Below are 25,337 nucleotides of genomic sequence, written 5' to 3' on the forward strand. Positions count from 1 at the left end.
TTAGTATGCTGTTTGTTTTGCTTTCTTATCGGGAGGGATCTTTATTCTGCACATTCCAGCAAATGGCCATTTGCTATTAATTTATCTTCTCTCTGGCAAGCAGAGCCCCATTCCAGAATGTCAACATTCCCTCGATGCTGCTCTGCTGAATGCTCGTGCACTATTTAAACAAAGCATATTCCATCCAGATCTGACTATATATGGAATTCCCTGACAAAAAAAAAAAAAATGGATGCCCTGCAGGAAAGAGCCACAAAAACAGAAAACACACACAAACACACTAAATACTCCGAGCTTCCTGTACTAAAAGAGGCTTTTGGAGGCAAAGGTCAGGTACCCAGTGTGACCAACCATCTCCCTGAGCGGAACACCACTTTTGAACTGCACAGTTCCTTGCTGCGGATTAGTGCACGGGCTACCTTCATTTGTTGGGTTGCTGCTGTCAAAGCCAATGCTCGAATTATCCCCAGACGCTTTTCCAAGGTCAGGGATTTGCAAGCTAATTGTCCTTACATTGTACACTCGCAGCAGAATTTCCAAAGTGTTAATCTCTGTAAAACCATGTTCTTCCATCGCCAGGCAGGTTCTTTGGACTTGTTCGATGCAAGGGGAGAAAGAGCAGATGCGGCCGCCTGCAAAACAAGACAGGTAGTAGCAAATAAGGGGGAAAAAAGGGAAGAAATTTCTTTTTATCTTTATTCCTGCACACAGACTTCCCCTTGAACAGTGAAGAATTTCCAGATAAAGTCTCCAAGAGGCACCTGTGCAGGTTTAAAGCATAAGCACAGAACAAAATACAGGTTACTTTACAGGACGCTTCTGACCCTTTAAAAACGGCAATGGCAAATTCATTGTCTTCCAAATCCAAAGCTGCCCACTACATTTGTTGATGCTGACACTATTAGAGCGGATCGCTTTGGACCGATCTGCTACTCTGGACTGAGGCTCCGCGCTGCCCGTGGCACCTACACAGAGGCAGGGTCGCCCTGCGCACGCCGCTCCCAACCTCAGCGCACAGGCGCCCTGACAAAAGCGGCTGTGTGTATGTGGGCACGATGGTATGTGTGTGCACGCAGCAACGCAGCCTCCCCAGGCCATAGATGGAGAGCTGCTGGGACTTTACCCTTTTAGTCGAGCTGACTGGCGTATCTCCTCTGCATTAAGGCTTGCTGAATATCACACCGGGCAGCTCTGCTTCAAAACCGCTGCACGCTAGTGCAGGGCTTTGAAATGATAAATAAACACTCGTCTCCACATGTGAGCACTGCTCCGATTTTTGCTCTTCAACACAGAGTATTAATAATCCCCCTTGCAACTTTCTACTTGCTACAATGTCACCTTAGCAGCTGAGAATAGAATGATTCAGATTTACTCTGAAAAGCCACAGCCAAATCAGATCAAAGAATTATAAGGACACTGCCATAAAGCCAGGGCATGTGCTCTCACCCAGGACACGCTGTCCCGAACAGCAACTGCCCTTCCTGAAAAGCTTTCACGCTGGAGGAGGGAGAGCTGCACCACATAGCTTTAGCTACTGTTTTAATTATTAAAAGTGGAGGAAAATGTTTGCTGACCTGATTTGCATTCCTTCCCAGGCTTATCCAGCCCAGCCTTTCAATACCAGTTGTCTAAGTAGTTAAAGAACCCGTGCAACAGAGAGCAAAGCATCCTGCTAAAAATAGAGGCCATACTGGGACTACACGAAGTCTGCTTTATCTCAAACTACCCCCTTTTTTCTAAAGTCATCTCTCTAAAAAAAGCAAGAGCCAGGTCTGAGCGCGTCACTGTAGCGCTGCGGTTGCTGCGCGCGAGGGATGTGCAGGGCACTGATTGGGGAAGGATGCTTTCCATGGCCACTAATCCACCACGCGCTAAGTAGGATTTAATTTTAGTCCTGGAATAACGTCTCTGCAGCCAGGGGTTCTTATCATGTATCTTCAGAACAAAGCACCCTGGACAAGTAATTCCCCAGAGTCACAATTAAAAGACAAATCTAATAATCACCTGCAAATAATGTTGATATGTGTCACTATTAACTGACTCTGCAGATGCCAATTTAACAGCAAACTTGTTCTGCTGGCCTGCATGAAATTAGATTTCTATGTTCATCAGCACGGCCAGGGGTACCAAACTGGATCTGAATCAGACAGCTAGGCCTTTCTGGCCAAAACAGTACCCACGTCTCTCGTGACAGCGCAGGCAAGAGAAGGCGGCTCAGGAAACTGTGCTCTGTCTCTGTAGGCTGTTACATAATTAGATAGCTACTATGATGCACATGCAATAAAGATGTTATATTCCTACTGTGCAAGGAACTGAACAAACGTCTAACTTAGCTAAATGTCAGCTCACAATAACTCTTTGTCTACAAAGCAAGAATTTGCAGAGAGATCAGAGATTTCCTACTACTTCATTCAGGCTTTTACTGTGTTTTGTGTAGAAATAAAAAAGGCAAATGCATTTACGTTTGCAGTAAGTTGATTCTCCTGATTTACTCTGTCTGCAGGAACTCCAAGACATCTTTCAGCTGTCAAACTCACGTGCATTTTTGGATTTACAGTCCAAAAGCACGAGGGCTGCACACAGCCGTGGCAATACAAGACCCGCCTACGGTTCTTGTGGAGCCTTCGGTTACGGCCCGAGCGGCGCCCGCTTTGCTCCAGGACGGATGAGCCGGGCTCAGCGCGTCCATGCCAGGCTTGGGTGTCATTTATCAGACTGCCCTCCTGCAGAGTGGGCTGCCTGAAGATGCTGTGCTACAGAAAACCGCCTTTGGAGCCACCTGGCAGGGAAGAAAGGTCTTGTTTCGATAGCCAATATCCAGAGGGGAAGGGCAGAGCAAGATTTACCTCACTGACTGTTGGGAATTTCTCAGGTGTTCAGAGGGAAAACAGTTTAACAGCTGCTATTCCATATAACGTGAGTGCGTTTTAGTAGTTCTGTCATTTCCAAATGCAATACCTGCTGTGCTGGTTATTATTTACTTCTCTCCCCTTGCCCCTACCACATCTACAAATAAGGCTGGAAGCAAAACCAGCAAGCATCTCTCTTCAGGGATCTAACAAGTGGGAGAGGGCTCTCCTCTGCTTATTCCTACACGGGAAGGGCTGGATCTGACCTGCAGGCTGGACTTTTTTGATTAAGCAGAGGTTGGAAGGCTACAAACTCTGAGAGCAGATAAAGCGGGTGGGGAAAACAAAGCAAAAATGAAACTGCAGTTTCAGACTGCAAGAGGCCGTCTTAAAAAAAACACAGGAAGCTTCAACGGCCATGGTGTGTTGGGAGTATCAAGAAAAAAGGACTTTGGAAAACAGAAATCCAGCACTCAGAAGGACACGCTCCTGTGCTCCGTGCACAGAGAGGCTGGATTATGAGCTCAGCAACACCCGTTCTGCCACAACCACCACCCAGATACACATCTAGATTTCAGTATTCACAGTTCTCAGAGACTCTGAGAGCCCTGTTGTCCTTTAGACACCCAGAGGCATTTAGGGCTTAAGGGACTTGCACATGCATCGCTCTGTCCCCCCATGCCAAGGATGCCAAAGTGAAGGGGGAAGAGCCGGCTGCTCCCTCCCGCCGGCTCCAGATGCACAGAGGGTCACCGAGGAGCCTGGGACTGGCCCAGGGAGCAGTAAACCCCACCAAACCGAAGCTTTTTAGCACAGATGCAGCTTGTGTACTTGAGAGCTCTCCTCTGAGGAAAGCTACTGCTCCTAAATTTGTTTAATGAGATGTGTGTCATCATAAATTGATATAGTAATTATCTGAGATTAATCCTGTTCACATCGGGAAGCTGTGTGAGCTTTTTGATCTGAAGAGCTGTCGAAAAATGTGTTTATTCATGTATAATGCATCTGACAAGTGCTACAGTTGAGGAGAGAATAATGAGTCTCTATGAAAGACTTAATTTTTTTCCCACCTTCAATTTTACAGGGAGTGAGTTTGTCTGAAACATCTAATGGAGAGGTTAAATCTCCTCAATTTGTGGCTGGGAACGAGCTCACGTAGTGCTGGTAGTCACTGTAACCGGCAGCAGGGTCAAGATCATACGAAATTTAAAGTACACTTCAAACTGGAATGATTAGAGGGAATGATTTAAAGGGAAGCAGGAAATAAATGAAGCTTTACATCTGCCCAGAACTGGATGTGCTGCAAGTGCTCTGACGGGCTGTTTCACTATCTCAATGTTATTCAGAGGATGCAAAATGAACATATATGAATTGCAGCACTGCTAAGTCCCACGAACTGGGGGCCAATTCTGTGCTCTGAAGGATACAGCAGCATTCTTATTCCTAGTAAAAGGACCTAGCTCTGTGTTTTAGGGTTTCAGTGCACAGTCGTAACTGGAAAACTAAGAGATTCCAAGGAAAATAAACAAGCAGGCATTAATGTTGTGTAGGGGTGAGGCATCACCATGGCATTTACTCTGTGCTAGCAGGACACTAAAAATATTGCCTTTGAAAAAGGGGACAGAATGTCCTTTAAGTGAGTGCGCTTGTGGGTGACTTGATGTAGCTTCCCTGACAAGTGAAATTAGAGAATTTGGTTGTTGGAGGGAATTAAAGGATGTCTCTTGATTCAGAAAAAAAACATTCCCCAAGTCACTCGCGAACTCATTAACAGCAGTTTAGTGTGTTTTCCTGCAGAGGCTGCCTTAGCTTCTGTGCTTGCAGGTACATCCTCAGGAAGACTTCATTCCCACCGGTGGAAAAAGGCACGTAACAGACATTAATAAAAACAGTTGTCTCCAAATTGAGGGAAAGACAGAAAAAGCCCAACAACCTTCTTTAAGGTTCTTTCCATTTGAAGCTGCCTCCTTCAAGCTGTGCAGAGGCCAGCAGCTTTGGCCAGGGCTCCCCAGCCTGCAGTGTGGTGCAGAAGTTAACTTAAAGTCAACTTAAAGTTAGTTTGTCAATATTTACCCTCTCCTGGAGCTTGTTCTTCTTGGAGTCAAAGCAACCACCTCACTTGTAAAGATGGGTGCTTATATTTTAGAAGCACCTCTTGCTTCATCCCTTTATCCCCTTTGGAAACTAAAACTCACTACTATGACTGAGAGCACAGTACTGCTGAAGGGCTTTTGTGATGGCAGGAGTTACAGAAGTTCTCCAAAGGAGCCATTCAGAGGCACCTTTCCTTATAGAGCTCTGGGGGAGACATGGCAGCACCATGTTATTTTATTCAGGTATTACAGATCACACCACGACTGACTCAAAATGTAGGGCTTTATGATATTCAGTATGGAGTGGTGAATTCAAATACAACAGTACTATCTTTAAGAGAAGTAAAGGAAAACAAAAGAGGTCTGGCAACAACAATTTTGCTGTTCCAGACTGTTCATTTAAATATACCAAGGACTGATTCATACTGTAAGAGACCAATACAACCCAACATACAGATGTATTTTTCTAACTCCCTACAAGAAAACTTAAAATCTGTATGAAAAATATTGCATAAATGGGTTTCTGCCTCATATTCCATGGCCCTGAAAAAAAACAGGCAATATTTATGAGAGGAGAGTAGGTGGGTGCAGAATTATAATAAAAGCACTACAGTATTCAGCTGTGCGATGGCTGTGAGTCAAAAGTTTCAGGGCATTTAAGAACTGTAGGATGTTGTGGATTTTTTTGTTACTTCACAGAATATCAGTGACAGCTTCATTTTTTTCCCTTTTAGCCTGAAGGGGTTAGTAAGAACTTTGCAGAAACACCAAGGTCAGATATTGAGAACAGCAGCCATCAGGGCAGAAGAGCATTAATCAGCAGCTGCTGCAGTAGGAAAACAGCCTGGGTCTGGAAATGAAAGCAAGCACTGCAGTGCAGCAGTCCCCAGGAGCATTACGAGCAGCATTTCTGCTAAAGCTGACTGGTGCAATCAGCTCAGAAGGATGCAGCTGAGAGCACCTCATCACTAAACACAAACCTTGTAGCTACAACGTCACCGGGCCACTTTACCCTCTTTGCTCTTTACATATGGCAGTGCCTTGAACGGGAGGCCAAGCTGCTGAAAGCTGCATGTTCACAGCAGGGCACAAGGCACAACACAAGTGACAAATGTACCCTGCAAGGAGGATTGCTGACATGGCCTACTTAAACAGAGAGTTGCAAATAGCCAGGGTCTTGAGCCTGAGTAGGAGAGAAAACACTGGCTTGATAAGGATTTGTTAAAGTTAAGAATTCTCTCCTTACTGTCTCAGCTGAAGACTCAGTAATGAATATTGTGGTTTTAAAGAGGAGGCTAGATGATGTTCCTGTATTGAATTTGCTTAGCCCTGGCTTCAATTTAAGTACCTCAAGACTTCAAGAAATGAATGGCCACTCTCTGGCAGCAGAGTTGCAATACTTGCATTATGTATGATAATAATAAACCCTACAATGTCAAAAGTTCAAATGTGACCTGTTCTGATGTGAGATGGAAGAAAAGACAGAAACGACTCGTTTTCTCCAGTGATGCTTTATCAGGGTACTAACCCTGGGAATGGTGGTGAAAACAGCAGTTATGTACACAGATTGTTCTCACTACAAAAGAGCTCTTACTATTTGAAAACAAAGCAAAATAAACAACAAAGCACTATAAAATAATCTGCTGGAGGTAGGGAAAGTGGGGGAGTTACAGATACCCTTCTATCATGTTTTAGAATTTACAGCAGTAAAAAACAAAAAGCATCCCACAAGCTCTCCACAAGCTTTGGAGTAAAATAGAAATGTGTATATGTTTATACCTATTATTAATGCAATCAATTATACTTTATACAAAAAAGAAAAACAGTTTTTGTTTATTTACAAACTTAAAAAATGACCCTTGGCTCAATCAGATACTACAAAACCCAAAAGATGAGTCTTAGACTAATGTCAGCTCTCAGACACCACTGGCTGTTTGGAGCTAAAACTAGAGCAAGGATCAGCAACTTCACCTTTTCACTGGAACATAAAGCACATGATGCAACTTTATAAATACTGTGGGTTTTTTTTTTAATTATTATTACTTTATGCATAGTAATAATAGCTAGGCTGATGCAGCCTTGTAGAATACACAGAGCACAGCCAGTTTGGGACCATAATCTCTTTCCTTGGATTTCAAAAGCTGGATTGAAACAAGGACTCAAATCTTGGAACTGCTCAAGCAGTTCTGCTTGGTATTCTAAACATGCACCACTTAAATAATTCAAATTGGGCTGCGCAATGCAGTGCCTCCTCCTAAGCTGGGAAGTCAGCTGAGTGTTGTGCTCACTAGATTAGATAATTTGAGCATGGGAAGGGCATCGTGCAGTGCTGTGAAAATTATTTTTTCCCCAGGGCACACTGGAAAGCTATTACAAACTCAGCTGTAACCCCTGCAGGTACAGCATACACAAGTCTCTATTTGCTTACTTTATAAAGGAAGCAAGTGTTACACTGTTGCTGGACCTAGGGTGCTAAGGGAGCCCAACATCTGGGTTCTGACCTGGCAAGGTATTTAACATTCAGTGACCTTTAAGAACAAATTAAAATCCTCTAATTTCAATAAGACTCAGCAATTCACTCTGAGCGAGGTCTATGTTTATGTACCTTAACAAAAAAAAAAAGAACTGGGCCTCAACACATAACTCGAATTCAAATATTTTGCCTAACTAGTAACCTATCTAGCATGGAGACTGTGTCGCATTTTGTATTTTCTTGATTAGAAAAGTCATTTTTGTAGTTGAAACCAATCTTGCACAAGTTAGTTTTGATTCACACCTGTACTGTTACCTTGGTAGAATATTCAAAAGGGGAAAGCTTATGTCAGGATAAAAGAACGATTTATTCACTGAAGCTTATTTTTCTTAGGGAAAAGACTTAGAATTAACTGAAAAAAATCATCCAGCACCTCAGCAGGAGTTCCTACTTGCTGTCACCACCCAGGAATAACTGGCAGAAGCTGGAACAGCCAATAGGTTCCATTCCCACTGAAATCAATGGCAAACTTCTCATCGGCTCCAGCAGCAGAGATTTAAGATAGGAATTGGCAAGAATATTTCAGCATAATTACATTTTCTTTGACATTACTGATAGGGTGCTCTGGTAAAGAGCGCCAAATATGCAGTGATTAATGGGAAGTGTGCCCAAACACCTTCTTTACAAACACTTTTCTACTGGAGTGCCAAAAAAAAAAAAAAAATGCTTTCAGCAGTTATTGTTGCTGCAGCTTCCTACACACTCTTCGATTTAGCAAAACGCACTTGACAGAGGTTCAAAGGTTCTCATGTAGTGCCCGTGCTAGTTGTAACAGCTAGAACAGGCCTGTAGGAAAAAGATGTTCTCCTTTCAGATCCTGCACTGTAAACTGATGACCTATTTCGAAGGGTTTTCATTCTTGGAAAACACTAGACTGACATTTGAGAGCAATGATCACAGAACGGAAAGGGAGCAGATGCAGCGCATGGCTCAAAGGCAGAGACGTGTGAACAGACACAGCATTTCCTAACCAGAAACAGAGATAAGTGCAGTTACCTTCAACTTTTAACGCTGCCTTTGCGTGTCCTATGGCTTCCCATGGAGACGGGATATCTAGGAACACAGCGTCGGCTACGTTGGAGACTCCAAAGCCGTTTTTGCAGACGTCCTGGTTGGTGACGGTGACGAGGTGCTCCACGCCGTGCTCGCGGAACTCCTCCCGGGCCTTCTCAGCTCTCTGTTGGTGGAACTCCACCGTGTAGAGGTGCCCCGTGGGGGCCACCGTCCTGATGAGGGCATGGGACAGGGAGCCGCTGCCCGTACCTGGGGAGGAAACACAGCTGGTGGAGCAGCTTCACGAGCACATCGGTCTGCTCCACAGGCCCTCTGGCTTGGAACCCATGGGCAAAACCAGCACGAACCGAGACCACTGGTTAAACTGAGGGAGAAAGGTCTTCCGTCCCTCCCAAGGAGGGATGGACTAAATGACCTAGTAAATTGTCTTCTGGATCCCAAAGCCCTAACTAAAATTCTAGCAAACTTTGGACCTCTCATACTGCCTTGGAGCAGAAGATAGTGACAAATGTAAGCCATAGCTTTGAAAAGGGCTCTCTTTTTAAAGAGAGTATGAGAAACCAAGCACAACAAGAAAAAAAAAAATCAGGAAAAATAGCCTGAAACTTAATCCCAATGTTCCAGACTCTTCTAGGGTAAAGAGAGATGATGACAAATTATGGTGTATTTTGAAAACTTGTACTTCATTAAAAGAAGGAAGAGGGATTGGCAGGTGTCCTGTTTGAAAAGTCTACTGGCCCCCATTCAAAAAAAAATGGTTTCCCCAACACGGAATCTCTTTTGCCCAGGCCTCTTAAAATCTGCAGCTTCCACTGAGACCACTCAAAACTGAGCCCTTTGGGCTCCTCTGCACTCACACTGACCCACATGACCTGATTCAGCAGGTCACTTAAATATATCCCTACCCAATCTTATGCGAGTCTCATGAGACCCATCACCTACCTGAAGCCGCAAATAAGTAGTTATCATCTACAATCAAGGTCTAACTATTAAGACACATGATGTTTTTGTTTTAGCTTGGTAATTTTGAAACTTGTTTTTAATGATCCATTAGAGTATTAAATAGATGAATGACTAACAACCAACATTTTCACTGAAGGAAACACCCATATGTAAGTTCACATTACAAATTCCTCACTGAAATGGTATTTAACAGAATAAATCACCAAACTCAAAATGCCACAGCAACCTCAAATTGTCTGTATTTGTTGATTTGTAATTCTGTAGTCAGAACAGATTCTTTCTATGGAAAGAAAGTCTGTATCTGGCTATATATCTAGATATAGATGTATCTATACAGCTAGTCATATAGCTATATCTGTATCTCCAATGACTCAGGCTAAATTTCAGCCTGAAGCAAGTTCTTTCAACTAAAGTAGAAATCTTACAAAACTTATAAAGGACAACCTGAACTACAGCAGTGGTAGAGAGCGCTCACAAACTAAAAATTAGGGGAGACAGGTTGGGATAACTGCTTACCCACAGTAATACTTTCCATTAACTGTACACGTTTATAGAGTTTACTGACAAAGCCAAGGTTCCTGCCCTTTAGTCACAAGGGGAGAAACACTTTGTGAGACTGCATTTAATCAGACAACTCTGGAAGGGAAGATGTTCAGGCTGTAAATTGCTCATGTTCGAACAAGTGCCCTGCAGGGCCAGCACTGCATCCCTGCTCGGGTCTGAGAGGGCTCCGACCAAACGGGCAGACAGAGCTTCACTGAAAGCACCAATGGACCCTACACCTTCACCCAGCTTTGAAGGTGCAGATTAGACAGAGAAGGAGGGCTCACAGATTGTAGCAGTTGCCCCAGTGAGGTCCCAGGGAAGGGAGAAACTCTGGCACAAACATTGATTTAAGGTAAATACCCATGCATCCTTGTCATGATTGAGACAGAGCAAACAAAAGCCACTAGACAGTGCATATGCACACATGAAAAGCTACTTGGTCATGGCACCTGCAAGCTTCAAATGTCCATGGAAATTTTTCCTTGCTCAATACACATGCAAGCATCACAGTAGCCACATGGTTGTTAAAAACTCAATGATATATACGGAGAGAAAAGAAACAGCATTTCATCTTTTTTTTTTTTTTTTAAATAACAAAAGCAAGGTACTATTGCTCACAAAAAGCTAAAATGACCAAAATGCTGTCTTTGTGTCTCATGGCAGACGGCAGGGTTGCAGAGCTGGGAGCTTTTGCAAACATACTGAATTTCATGATTTTCCTTCCAAATGGGCAATGCTGCACATTTTCCTCATCTTTCCCTGCTAATCTGCAGGGCTGAACAGAAGGGCTGTCAGCACAGCTGGGGTATAAGCAGAAAAGAGAGGCAGCTTGTGCATGTATCTGGTTTCCTTGTTCATATTCTTCTACATTTTTAATCACTTTCTTTTGAAATCTGCTCTTAAAAACACGATGGGAGATATTGTTTGTCTCCTTCCTAAGAAGCTCGTTCACAAACAGTCCTAGCCAAACCCAGAAGCAAAAACAGGATGTTGGAAGTCAGCACTTGCAGGCGTATATTACACACGGAGCTTACGTTAAACGAGGTTACCAGGAGATATTTCTTGTTGACTAGCTCCTGTGAACACGAGAATATGTATGTATCCCGTCTTACTGTATCGAGTCCTATCACACTAACGTCACTAATGAGAGCATTTCTGAAGACGCTGTCTGCCTTCTCCCTGACAACACCCTCAAAAAGACAGGGAGAAAAGAACAAGATTGTTGTGAATCAGCCACCGTTTTACAGATTCTTCTCTTCCTGAAGCGATCAGATTCTGAATCCAGTCCTGCGAGGTGATGAGGATGCTCATCTATCTCTTAAGTGCCTGACACCTTAGCGCAGTTGAGGTTCTCATCGAGAATAACCTCTCTGAGGGTCTGGCAGTTCAGTCACAATCACTAAAACCCAATCAACACTATCTGTACAAGTCAGGGTTTCAACTGCCCTGGCTTCTCCAGCAGAAAGGGAAATCAATGTCTATTAACAAACAACATTTTCACCTCCTCCCACGCAAATCTGCAAAATTCGACATCTGAATTTTCCCATTACCTCCTTAATTCTTTGATTTCTGTCTGCCTTTACTTCCAAATCATGATTGGGGAAAAAAAAAAAAAGGCAAAATTCAGCAAATGTGACCCATAGAGTCTTAGGGAACAGTTTGAAATAAGTTCTGTTCAGGTTCAAATTTCCTTGGGAAACGATAGGTATCTTTAGTATGATATAAAATTAGTCAGGGAAGCAGCAAAATCCAAGCAGCACTGCTGAAGACATGGACCAGAACATTAGCAAAACTGAAGTAATGTAGCTGATTTACATGCAAGAAAAAAACAAAACCTGAATGCCCCAAATATTTTGTATCAAAAGAGGCCAGTTTAGAACTGAACACCCTTCAAGGGATTTACATTCCCATATAGTGCAGTGAAATGCCCATGTTTCTAATTCAGTCTGGAAAGCAGAATGTAAGATAACTTCTGGAATAATTACGGTTTGTAATTTTTACACCAGGATGTTTGCAGTTCTTGCAGCTTGCATGAAACGCAGCCTTAGAAGCTGTTTGCTCTCTAGCAGAGCACAATGCCCATTTAACTAGAGTGTGTGAATCATGAATGGAACCTAGGAGAGCACTAAAACTAGGCTACTTCAGGCTGTACTAAAGGCAATCTCACCACCATGGCCACTGCTTTGGAGCTCACTTAGATAAAGAAATACTATCTGTGAATCCTACCCTGACAATCACAAGCCACACCTGTGAAAACGTCTTAAAATATGCTGACTATTCTATGAGTTTGATATCTTGGTCAAAGAGCAGACGACTGCACTGCAGGCAATCAGTGCTGACCACAGCATCCCCCCTGCACTATGCTCAAAGCTCACGACCTGGTGCAGAGGTATCGTGCAGGGGATCAGTAGGCCACGGAAAGCGGTCCGTCTCAATCCAAAAACATTCACCCACTGACATCTCCTCCGGATTTGTGGACCAGGAAGTCAGATCTGATAAATGCTCAGATCATTCCTCTGACCTCAAACACACTTGCTCTTCTACTCCTTCCTTACTCAAGTGACAGATGTTACACAGAGAAGCCTCCAAGCACCTCGGAGACAATGTCTGCATTTTAAGGTTGTTCCTCACCCTTTCAAATGGCAGTAGGCAACATCTGACCCCCTCAAAATTACACAGGATATTACAACACTATATAGATACACACCAGAACACTATCAAGAGAAACACAAGCATTACCACAGCGTCAAAAACGGCACTTGACTGACACACAACTGAATGAGAGTATTTTTACACTATGTTTTCTGTTTAGTCTGGTTTTCTTATTGCAAAGGATATCCGGGTTGCCTTCTGGACTCCCACCTGTGCTATACACACAGGAGACCTGATTTTTCATTCAACTACTTTTTTTTTTTTTTTCAGTGCAGTTGGTTGCTCAGCTTGCTGCTCCAAAATCCATAGTCACGGCTGCTTCTTTTTGAAAAGGGAAGTCAAGCTGTGATTCAAGACGCACAGACGTTTACAATTGTGCATGCGCAAAAGCATTTGCCAGGTAGCACAATATGGAAGGTTTGCAATCTGGAATAAAGCTAACAAAGATCTTAAATCCATATGAAGATTCATATCGTTGGGAAGCAGGAAAAGTGAAAAATATGCAGAATATCATTAAATACTGGGTCAATATAATGTCTAACAACATTTCATTATAACCAAAGTATCTACTGCAAAATTTCACTACTTAAGATATTCTGAAATCAGTAAATACAACAAAACAATCAGAATGCTGCTGTATTTGTTTCCCACCTACAAAGCTTAAACCTAGCAAATATTAAGACAGGTCATTAGTCAGTCATAAGAGGGGATGGAGCCTCAAAACCAGAAGAAAATTAGGCTTATACAGGGTTAACAATCCTGCGGCTAATGTCTGTCAAGAAACACAGTGCAGAGGAAGGCTGCTCACCATATATGACAAGTTACATAACAAGAGAATCATTAATCACTGTTAGCGAATACATGAAGAGATCCACAGCATCTGACAGAAAGTAACCCAACAATTCCACTGTGAAGACAGTTGCAGGCACAAATCATGGGGGAAGAGGTGAAAGGGAGCATGAGCAGGAACAGTGGGAAGGAGGGAGGGAAAGAGTTAGATGATCTGGCTACTGAAAGAGGAATCTGCATATCAAGAAGTTCCCTGTACCGAAGACTAGCTCTTTTTTTCTGTCCATCTGTTATGGACCAACTGTGGAAGCAGGCAAGTTAGGAAACAGGCTGGAGGCCAGAGAGGATCACTGCTCATTGACTAGATTCAGGAGATGGGGAAAGAGTAGAGGAGGGTTTTCAACACTAGCACTGCCTGCAAGAGGAATGGGAATGTGAAGACTGAAAAGAATTAGAGATGCAAAAGTCTGAGTTCTCCACCAAGCGATTTTCTGCAAACTGGACCTAATATTTTAAGAGCAGATTTGTGTGACAAATGAACTTGGTGGTCAAGTGAAATGGGAAGTTGAAAGTGAATCCTGAAAATCTGGAAACAAATGCTTTTGCGTATGAACTGCAATCGTCAGCAGCAGCAGCTCAACTGTTAGCTTGAATATGCTACAGTGATGCCTCATGTGGCCACAGTTTTGGTTCAGTTTTTGGTATGTCAAGAGAATTCTCTGTTCGCTGGCATTTCTATATACAAGGCCTTTTTTAACCTTCCCAAAGATGCTATATAGGGATCAGGTTTTCAAGTTCTTCTCTCACATTAAGCTATAGAGCAGCTAAAAGACATATAAGGGAGATGTTGTAAAACATGTACACATGGATAAAAATCACATACTCATGCTCAAAAATCAAACGGATACTTAAAAGCTTTGGACTACACTTTATACTACAGATACAGCTTCAATGAGTTTACATACACTTGCCCCACAGAGATCGTACAGACATGAGTAGTATTTATCAAGGAGTCTCTAAGCACCTCAGGAGAGTCGTAAGCACATAGCTGACTTATTGGGACTCCACAATAAACTGTTAATCATTTATTAAGTATCCATTAATCATTAAGTGCTCATTAATTTTCTATGAGTGTACTGTCAGTAAAATCTATACCTAGCCTGTGTTTGAAACTTTCATAACTGTTTCTGAAAAGCTCTAGTGCAGGACTGGCCAACAGCTCATTACCCCTTTGCAGATAAGCCACAAGGAAGTGTTAATACTGGGTCTCAGCCTCAGAAACCTAGTTCCTATTGCTGTATGGCAGTGAGATGGGCTAGCAATTTTAAATTTGGGATTTAGCTGAGGGCAAACAAAAATTCCAATCAGCATTTACTCAAGTGAGTCTGGATACTGTTGAGAGCTGAAGATGACCAGGACAGTGGTTAGAATACTTTTGACTACATTGTATTTTGTCTTAATACAATGGTCTGTCAAAGCCAAAATATTTCTGAAATGTATCACATTAAATGAGGTTTTGTAGTGTTGTACTGCGTTCACTGAGTAATTCTGAGGGCTAGAGCAGAATGGACACTGGTTTAAGTCTCATCAGGGAGAGAGAAGAGTTAAAAAAAAGAAGAGATATCTGAGGACTAGAGGAAAAAATGTTTCCTTATTCTTTTGTTTAGCAAAAATATCTGAGAGGTTTTATAATCTTTCCATGTAGGATAATTTGAAAACCATAAAATTTCTTTGTTGGACTTGTTATCCTCTGAACAGCTCTAATCATAGCCTGAAAATACTCATTTAGTAAGATGACACCAAAATTAATTTTAGAGCAGTGATATGAAAGAAGATTCAGCTCCTTTCTTTATCTACACAGTGAGTGCACATGCAGTGAATACCAAAGGTACAAATGGAGTGAGAGAGTTCCATGATGAGGATGAAAGTTTCACACTACCAGACCACCTACAGCAGGAATTTTGCAACTATCTTTTGCAGTATCCTTCAGTTCTGGAAAGATCAAGCTGTTAGGACTCTATCAGACTTCTGGTAGGAACTGAGAAATTCCTCAGATCAAGGAGCCATATTTCAAGAGATCTTAGCTCTAACAACAGTGCAAACAGTTAATAAATCTCAATAATATTTTACAAATTTGAAATCAGCAGGAGACAAAAAGAGAATGGTATTCATGTCACTTCAACAGGAAACATCAGGCAGATGCTGAATTTCCTTATAGCCTCAGAGTATCATTTTAATTATACACACACTACTGTCAAGCCTGCGCTTTGTCTATTTATTAAAAACGATTAAAATAGTAAAAATTGTATATCACGCTTGCATTATTTATGACAAATCATGTCTAACTAATTCAGTGAGGTAAAATTAAACCTTTCATAACTGTTTTTCCAACTATACACAAAAGATCATCTACTCCTACAGCCACAGCAATGTAACATCCTAGAGGATGTTTCCTACCACTTTATCTACCTGTCCTTCGTCCAGCACTGCAGAATAATGCCCAGTTCTGCTTGCACTGGGTAAATGCAGGACACTCTTGGCATGGGCTCATTAGTAAGATGAGAAGGAAAGTGTTCATAGCTCCTGCTTTGCCAGGCCACACAGCAGTTTGTTCAGATCAGCCCATTTTCAAATAAAAAAAGAGATAGAGCTCCATGCTATTTAATGCTAAAGATGCACTTAAAAGCAGCACCAAAGGAAATGAGCTCAAATGTCATTACTATGCCAGATGTCCTATCTTCTTCCTCTATTAATCACATTTGGGCTGGTTCCTTCTAGGCTGTGTAAGGTTAATCTAGAACTAATGATTTCAGATTGCTGAATACCATCTAATCTAGGACGTCACTGAAGAAGGTTACATACATTGCACCAGAGGCCCCCATTGTCAATACCTGAATATTTTAAATTGAAATTGCCATTTCCAGTCAGTTGCAAGTCAATTTGCAGTAAGATCTCTCCTCTCAAAATTGACTAGATAGATTTAAGGTCTTTTTTTTTTTTTTTTTTTTTTTTTTTTTTTTTTTTACTGACAGCAAATGGCCTCAGCAATACAATCACTGCTACAGTAGTAAAGCTGTTCATTTTTTTTGAAAATTGAAGTACTTTGAATCAAAGAAAATAATCACTAAAATAAAGCTCTGAAGAGTTTTCTGTTAACAGAAAAGGTTGTTTGTAGTTATGACCTTTGGCTTAAGATTTCTGGAAATCAAGACAGCTCATATCATTGAGAGTTCTTAGATGTTCAGATAAATTTGATTTTAAACATTTTCATCCTCTCTGGGTACCCTTGATATGACTGGGAACATCTTACACGCAGCTCAGTACTCGAACATTCACCTGTCCTGAGTGAAGCAGGACATGCAGCAATTCAGCTCACCCTGAACAACTTTTTTATTTTGTTGTTTTTTCGTTGTGAACAACGTTTTTATTTTTCCCATCCTGTCTAAACAACGCAGGCAGGGAACAGGTAAAGAGCCATCCAACGAACAACATATCTCCATCCCATGACAATGCTAGAGCTGACTGGTGATCCTACACGATGGACTATAAACTCATAGGTCCAACAGCAGTACCAGAGGCTTCTGTGTATGACTTTGCCTGTCTCAAATGCCAGTATGCAGCAGGAAGGGTTTTAAGCTGCTTTTACCATCTATTTCTTAATAAGTGTCTCTTAATATTTCTGAATGTCTTAATAACTCTTTCTTAATAACAGTAGGCAAAGGAACGAATGGCACTGGAGTTGTGCTGGAAAGGGATCGTTATGCCCAGAAAGGAAGGAATTTATAAACCGTATCTAACCAGCAGAATGTAGATTTAATACAGAATTTAACTCCTCCTTCCTTGCAACTTAAGCACAATCATGGAAGCTGCAATAAATTAAAGCAATTTTAGAAACAAGACACAACACTGTGAGGAACACATCACCCATTGTGTTATCCCTCTATAGTGAGCTTTGAATGCCACTGAATGCTACAAGAGGATCACGCTTTGGAAGACAAACATGAAATGTATTTACATGGTATTATACTGAATAAACGTTGCCCTTTTTTGTACTTATTACTAGTTCAACCCCTTGTCATTTGTTTCTTTTTTTTTCACTAATTTATCTCAAAGGCTTTCTCTCATATTGAAAATTTCAGGCTTAAATTTTAAAGCCAAAACATATTTTCTAATATATTTCTAAGTCTTTTACCACAGCTTTAGAAAACAGAAGGAAAAAATATTTATATATTTACATTAAGAAGCAAAATTAATCAAACACATACCAGAGGTACAGCCCTACATGAGGCGAGCATACTGAATTAACATTACTTGGTGAGGACACAACAATTGCTAACACGTGCAAATGAAACAGATACTCAATATGTAGACTGAGAAAGTTATGGGAAAATGGAAAGAAAAAAAAAGGATTTTTTGCAAAATTGAAAGTTGAGACAGGTATTCATTCAAATATTCACATCAGTTCTTAAAAAGGGATTTCAACACATTAATTATTACCTGATTCACATACTATGGAGCCTGGCTTCAGTTCTAACATCATGGTGATTATAGAGATGTCCGTGGAATACAGAATTTGTGTCCTGTGGGGAAGATTCATGGTCCACAGTTCTGGCGTTGGGTGAAGAATAAACACCCATCCTCCTTTACTGCAGGTCACTTTGGAGCCGTACTTCTTGCCTATGAGATCTGTGGAGTGCCTGATGACCCCGTACTTAGTCTGAGTGACAGAGCCATGCTGGACTTTCACGGGAAACATGGATTCGTGGCCCAGGAACACAATAGCTGTATCACCATCCCTTATCGTATCTCCATATTCAATGAAACTCATTGTGGCTGCTGGTTTTCACCTGGAAGAGAAAAAAACATATCAGAGAGTTGTATAAGGCTATGATGAAGCTGCAGGTAGAGATAAAAATAAGGTATTTTACTTTTTCCAGATTAAAGAAAAGGAAAACCACATAAATAAGGTGGTAGCAAGGGAACTCCCCACATGGCACTGAACTCTCAATCCAGTTAAAAAGTTAAAATCAGTGGAAAAATCCCACTGACTTGGATAAAGCAAATATTTATCTTGTTGTATTATATATTTTGAAGCAAATTTAGCAAATACACTATAATTAATTCAACCTGTTCCACAATGCAACTGGGAAGCTTGCAAGGACATATCTATTTCAGCAGTCTGTTAAATTCCAGCTGACAAGCTCTCAGAGTATGTCGTTAAGCAGTGCCTTTTATTTCCTTCTGCTGCCTTATCTCTTGGTGATTTACAATGCAAGACAACTGCTATTTGCCTGAATATTAATCAGCAGTTATTAGGGCCACTAGCAAAAGTTGACTTGAAAGTTTTTCAAATAAGATTCAGAGATAAAATACAGGCAGCATCTGCATTAATTTACCTATAAATTTGACTAAATGCAAGGAACAAATAGTACTTGAGCCTTCAATTTGCCACTGGGGGTGCAAGGTAATGGTCTGGGAAGTGGTCTGTGCTGCAACTGGATGGAGACAACTGTTTGCAAGCTAATGCAAACACAGTTACATTGTTTAAGCCTGGAGCTGTTTAGAGAATTACAATTAATTTTTGCTGTCTTTGAGCAGAAAACCTGGAAATTAGAAAGCAGGTTGTAATACAGTCTGGCACTGCTTTTCAGATATGGCAGCTACCAAACTAAGCTTTAGCTTCATCAATTTACAGAAGGAATTGTCTAACAAGGTAACAGTGACCCCAAAGTTTGTAGTCTCTGACAGAAAGCCTTGGGAAGTTCGAATTCTAGGTACTACTACCTAGAGAACTAAAAGCAGCACTGTTTTTTTGCTTCAGGATAATGGTTTGATTCCAATGTGGTTATACTGCATGTGTAACTGCCCTGTTGTACTTGTTTTCACTAAAATCTTTAAGTTCTAAATTTCTATTTTTTCTTGACTGAAACTAATTGCAGTTCGATTTGTCTCTAAGCAGCAAGATTTATTTATAATTTTTCTGCTGAAATCATTGACACCAAGAAACAAACACAGTCACAGACAAAATCTCCAAAGCTTATAACATGTGATCACAGGTAATCACATGGCAAAAGCAAATAGGCCCGTCTGGCTTTAGGGTGAAACTGTAAGGACATATTATTAATTCAGAGGTGTAAACACACTGAACTTTGTATGCTAAATAGTCCAGCTATGGCTAATCCCATGCCAGGGCTTGCACCATCTGATTATACTGGTGTTCTTGATCTTTCATAAATCACACCTCTAGTTCACACTGTAGATACCATCAATGAAACATGCAGTTCTGAGTTATTTACAATACTAAAAAACAGCTCAACTGTCATCCCCTTCTGTTACTGTATTCCGACTGCTGTTATGCCAACAGGCAAAAGGAACATTCCCACGTCTGCAGGGACAAAGAAAGAATTACTCTCCCTTTGATCACAGAAACTGGCTCCTAATCTCTTTGCCTTTTTTTGAGCCATCACTTTTATCATAGCTAAAAGCGTGAGACCCATAGCTCTTGGGTACTCACCTGACATGTTATATTCTTACACTTGAGGGTAAATTTGGGCTCTGTGAGGAGTCCCTCCTCCAGGAATCATTACTGTCCGGGTGGGTTTTTTTTGCTTCCCCTATGGCAAGAGGTAAGATACAATCCCTAAACATTTTCATTCAGCAAATTCTCTATTACCACGGGGCCTAATACACTGTTGCTTTCTTCATCTTCTTGGCTCTCCGGCATCACACAAACGTCTTGGCACAGTCCTGCCTTTGCCAGGGGGTAGCAAAAGGGGAGATAACACTGAGGCTTGGGGCAAGGGGCTGGGAACTTCCTATGAGACTTTTATGTTTCCTGTGACAGCAGAGGCCTAGGCCCAGCGACCCTGGTGATCCTTTGCAACCTTAAAAATTAAACCACTAAAATAATTCTCTGTTGTTTTAATAAAGAAATGAATGAATGAATACAGCGCAGATGTCCCCAGGGAGAACATGACTTTGATACCAAACTCGCAGGGTGCTTCTTCCCACGGGGTTCGGTTCTACAGTGCCACAGGGCTCCCTTCCCGGGAGCAGGCGATGCACAACCACCTCTTTCTTCACCCGCATGAGCTGCAGGGTCCCTGGCAGGGCCCTGCGACACAGAGGCTCGCTGAGACCCGCTGTGCGGCTACCACGCAGCTCCCGGTACCAGCTCGGGTTCTGGTTCGGCAGCAGGGCAGCGTCCCAGCCCCCTTCCTCCCCCGAGAGCCCATGACGCAACCCCGGAACCGCCGGCCGCCGCCAGAGCTACCGGTTTAGTGCTGCCCGCACCACGAGGGAAGTTAGCAGCACAGAGGAAGCGAGAAGCGGGGTCTTAACCCGCGGCAGGCCCGGCCCGGCCCGGGCCTCGCCGCCTCCCGCGCGCCTCTCCCGGGGGCCTCGGGCCGGCCCCCCCGCCGGCGCCGCGCGCCCCCCGCCGCCGCGCGCAGCCGTTACCTTGCGGGGCCGCCCGCGAGCCGGGCCGCCCGGCTCCGCACGCGCCGCCCCGGTCGCAGGCTGCTGACGCGCCCGCCGCCGCCTCCGCCCCCGCGCCCGCCGGGGCTGCGCGAGCCCCGCGCCGGCCCCGCAGCACCGCGGGCAGCGGCGTCGCCGCTTGCCGCCTTCCAGAAAGTTCCGCGCGCGGCCTTAGGCGACCCAAACGCCCAGCCACGGGAGACCGTGGGACCTGAGGGCAGCACCGTCACCGCAGACCCGGCTGTGCAGCGGGGCTCCCACCCGCGCCTCGTGGCCGTGAGGGGGCCCGGGGCGGCAGGAGGAGCGCAGAGCTGCAGCCAGCACGAGGCGCGGGCCACGGCTGCAGCTAGTGCGCCCTGCTCTGCCACATCGACGTCCCCACGTGGCTGCCAAACCCACTAGCGATTTATGATGCACAGCACGAGGACGAGGGGAAGAAAGAAAAAAGTTTTTTTTTTAAGTGCCAAAACCCCAGTAATGGCAAAGTTACCAACAAGTGCCTTCGTGGTCTGTGATTTGCGCGGCCGCTCCGTGGGGAGCCGGGCCCACGTGAGCAGCAAGCGGCTGCGGCACTGCATGTCCCTGTGCCCTCGCGCAGCCCGAGCTCCTCGGTTATGAAACTCTCCTTCATCTCTCTAATCTAAACATAACGTATGCCGTTTCAGAGGTTTCTTAAACGGCAAACTCCCACTCGGCTGTTTTTCTGCCTGGCAATCGTGGTTCCACTCTGCCTTTACGTTTCCACCTGTGGTGTTTTTTTTTTTTCCTTCTGTGCCTTTTTTTGGTGGTGTTGGTTGCACTTGTCATCGCTTGTATGCTGGTGCCCTACCTGTGAGGTCCTGACTGCATGCAAGATTGAGACTCTTAATTACCATGGGTGCTCAGCTCAACGCTGATTTTCAGCAGACTGCCCAACCAGTGTGAAAATATACACCAAGGATAACGATTAGGCAGCTATACTTAAACGTGTAATTTAAATGGGAAAAAGAAAAAAAAAAAGGCAAAAAAAAAGAGCTCCATTTAAGAAACTGAGCATCAGATGCAGCTATAACCAAATGCTGTCATCTATCGATGTGTAAGTATTGCATTTCATTTTCAATGGCTGCTTAGTGGCAGTTCATAACCTTTTTTTTTAGCAGTTAGGCAGTTAGAAACAATTCAGTTATATATAGTGAACCATTTTCTCTTGCCGTTTTCTAATTTGGGATTTCTTCTGGATTCTTCTGGATTTATCCCCGAGTCCTTCAGGTTCACTGTACGTTCACCTGAGTAATTTCAGAAGATGCATTCACCAGCTAACACCCATCTCCTCTTGCAGCTGTACAGTGCACAACATTTATAATTAAGCCTGTTAGGAAGCTAGTTGCACGCCGTATGATCAACGTCCCTTAATTCTTCATTATTTAAGCTCAGTAGAGAGATCTCTGGAGCAGTCTCCCCACTTTTCCACCTTCACTGCAGAACTGCAATGCTAGAGCACAAGGTGCATTTTGGTGCCTTGATCATAGTCTAACAGGCAATACAGGCTTACCCGAACAAAGTATTTTCCCAGCAGATGAGCCAGATAAAACGATTGATCAGAGTCTGTTGACACAATGCACAGCACCTGTAATTAAGTCACTGGGGAAGCTGGGACACTGTCACAGAGGTAGGATCCAATTTACATGCAGCTTTCAGCACATCTTTAAAATGCAGTCTCAATAAAACCCAGTCACGTAATAGCCGTTTCTGCTACACTGCATATTAGAAATTTGTCAAATAATGGTGAGAAAAAGGAGATAGAAGGTGTGGTGTTTATTCACCATGTAAATTGGATATATTTTGGATATATTCACACCATGACCCTTCTTTCATGCGCCTTTCTTTTTCAGAGAGCAGCCTTGTAAGGCTTGTGAGAGGTGCGTGTGTTCATCACAAGTGCCACCATGAATGGCACATTGAGAGCACTACCAGCTTGGAGTAACTATAGTGACTGGTATTCCTTGCTCCGGAAGACTGGCAGGAAAAGAGCATCTCAAATAAATAGAAATGGATCCCTGGGAATTGGATTCTGGAGGTGAGCTTGATTCTGTGAATCTACAGAACAGTCGTAATAAGGATGTTTTCCTGTGTTTGGTGATAGCTTTTGGAATAAGATGCAGGGAGCATTTAGTATCTTCTCTGGTAAGCCAAGCGTGCTGCTTGCAAAGAAACACACCACAGAACTCTGCTTGTAATATGAGGGTGCATTCTTAGTATTTATATTCTTCTAAATTAAAAATAACTGCCATAATAAAGAATGACAAATGGGTCTGATTTTACACTTAGATTCACTTCATACTTGTGCAGCAAAGATATTATTTGCAATCTGTGCTATATCGAAGTAGGAGCATTATGTGAATACATGACTGCTAAAAGGTTGGGGTTTTGTGAGGTTAAAAAGGCAGAGGAGACACTGAGAGGATTTGTTCTTTGATCCGGGAGATAACAGACCAGACTTGCACAGATGCCAAGCCCTTGACTTTTAGAGATCTGTATATTCAGCATCTCTCTATATGAGACCTGGTATAATTTGGAAATTTGGACAGCAGCCAAACACAGTGCATTTTTATGTGAAACAGTCTGTGTTTTTACTTTGTAATGATTTCCTGTGTTTTTTCTTTACCCTAAACTGCTCTGTAAACGGCTTACCCTTGTCTTCTGAATGAGGGCACTGATTGTGGTGCTGAAAGAATTGTGGTAGGGAAATAATTCCTAGGGATGTCTTTCCTAGGGATGTCTCTAGGCACCTGCAACTCCTGTTGAACAAAACAACTCGTTGATTTAGGTCTGAATTTGCATGGATTATGGTACTACCTAACTGGACAGGAAGATAAACATGGATTTTGGTGTGACAGATACACATATGAGAAAGAAGTGTTATAAAAGTAAGATCAAGATAGTCATTCTTTTTAATTGATTTATTTACTTTCTCATTGAAAACTATAGAAATCTCATGTTCTCTACTTTGGAGCAAATCCTTTTCATTCCTATAAATACACCAGTGGAAGCTAACAGCATTATTTTCATAAATTCAAGGTTAATTTTAAATAGATCAAAATGCAGCCTTTTTACTTCTGGCTTCAGCAGGAAAACAGCCACTCTTCAATGCAACTTATGTATGTTATATATATATAAGTGTATATATATATATATATGTAGGACATATGACAGAGTAGGAGGCGTGCTGTGCTTTACACAATAAATGTGCTTTCTCTCAAATTAAAATGCAAAATGAGCTCACTGCTTTCAAGGTGCCACACAGAGACCTATGGGGTAGATCCTCCAAATTTAACTGTGAAGTGAACCCACTAATTCCAGGTGCTTGTTGGCTAAGCCAGATTTCCAGCCGCTATCAATAGCCTTTATCGAATGGGGCAGCTAAATCCCTCCAAGGCTTGGGTCAGACTGGCCCTGTCACTCTGAAACTTTTGTTTTTATAAACGACAGCGGGTTACCACACGCGTTACCGGGCCCTCCATCGAGGCAGGGCGCCTGGAGGGCAGGAAGCCCCGCACGCTGGTGCCCGCTGATGTAATGACACCGCTCTCCAGGGAAAGCCTTGGCGAAGGCGCCGCGGCCGCGAGCTCCTCCTCCCGCCGCGGCCCCGGGGGCAGCCCCGGCCCCTCGGCGGCGCCCGCCGCCACCGCGCCACGAGCAAAATGGCGGCCTCGTCAGCCCAGCCCGCAGCGAGGCGCTCGCCCCGCCCCCGCAGCGCCTCGCCCAATGGAATGAATGGGCTATAAATAGCGGCCAATGGGGCGGTGGGTCCCACTCGATATAAAAGAGGCGCGGCGGGGGCAGCGGGCTCCACTCCGGCGCGGGCGGCGGTGGCAGCGGCGGTGCGGGAGCAGGTTCGGTACTTGGCTGCGGCGGAGCCCTCGGTAAGTCCCGGGGGAGCCGCGCTCGCCTGCATATTAAAATATATATACATAAAAAAATTACGTATGCAAATAAAGATTTTTAAATTTATTTCTTCTTGGGCCGGGTCGCGAAGGCGTGGCGGGGGAGGCAGCTCGTGGGGGCGCCGCGGGGCCGCACGTAACCAGACAGGAGGCAGAGGCTCCCGGGGCCGGCAGGAGCCGGTGTTTAGCAGGGTGGTTACATACGCTCCCCCTCCTCGCCCCGGGAGGCGGCTGTTGCATAAGGGCTCGAGGCTCCCCCCGCATCCCGGGCCGGGAGAAGGCGCCCCGGCGGCGCGGGAGGCAGCGCGGGCGCTGCGCGTCCCCCGTCCCGGCGGTGGCTGCCGCGGGCAGCGCGTCGCGCACCTGCCGCCCGGTGCGACCTTGGGCGCTGTCCCGCAGCGAGCGAGCGGGAAGGAGCCCTATGGAGGGGCTGCTTCGAGCGCACGAAAGCGGACAACTCCCCCGGCTTTCTTCCTTTTTTTTTTTTTTTTTTTTTTTT

The 25,337-nt window shown here is 43.6% G+C and overlaps 1 protein-coding gene across 1 annotated transcript; it reads right to left on the bottom strand.

Moving 5' to 3' along the window:
• TRMT61A (tRNA methyltransferase 61A) lies at positions 1-23,690 on the bottom strand. Its single transcript, XM_010212928.2, has 4 exons — positions 23,586-23,690; positions 17,937-18,286; positions 8,472-8,738; positions 1-632 (listed from the first exon to the last, which is right to left on the bottom strand). The coding sequence occupies exons 2-4, from the start codon at positions 18,265-18,267 to the stop codon at positions 304-306; spliced, it is 927 nt and encodes a 308-aa protein (XP_010211230.1). The 5' UTR covers positions 18,268-18,286; positions 23,586-23,690; the 3' UTR covers positions 1-303.
• Positions 23,691-25,337: the final 1,647 nt, after the last annotated feature.

Source organism: Tinamus guttatus, unplaced genomic scaffold (genome assembly GCF_059628265.1).
Source record: "Tinamus guttatus ecotype Peru unplaced genomic scaffold, ASM5962826v1 Tinamus_guttatus_pri_ptg000048l, whole genome shotgun sequence".
In the NCBI taxonomy this organism is placed as follows: domain Eukaryota; kingdom Metazoa; phylum Chordata; class Aves; order Tinamiformes; family Tinamidae; genus Tinamus; species Tinamus guttatus.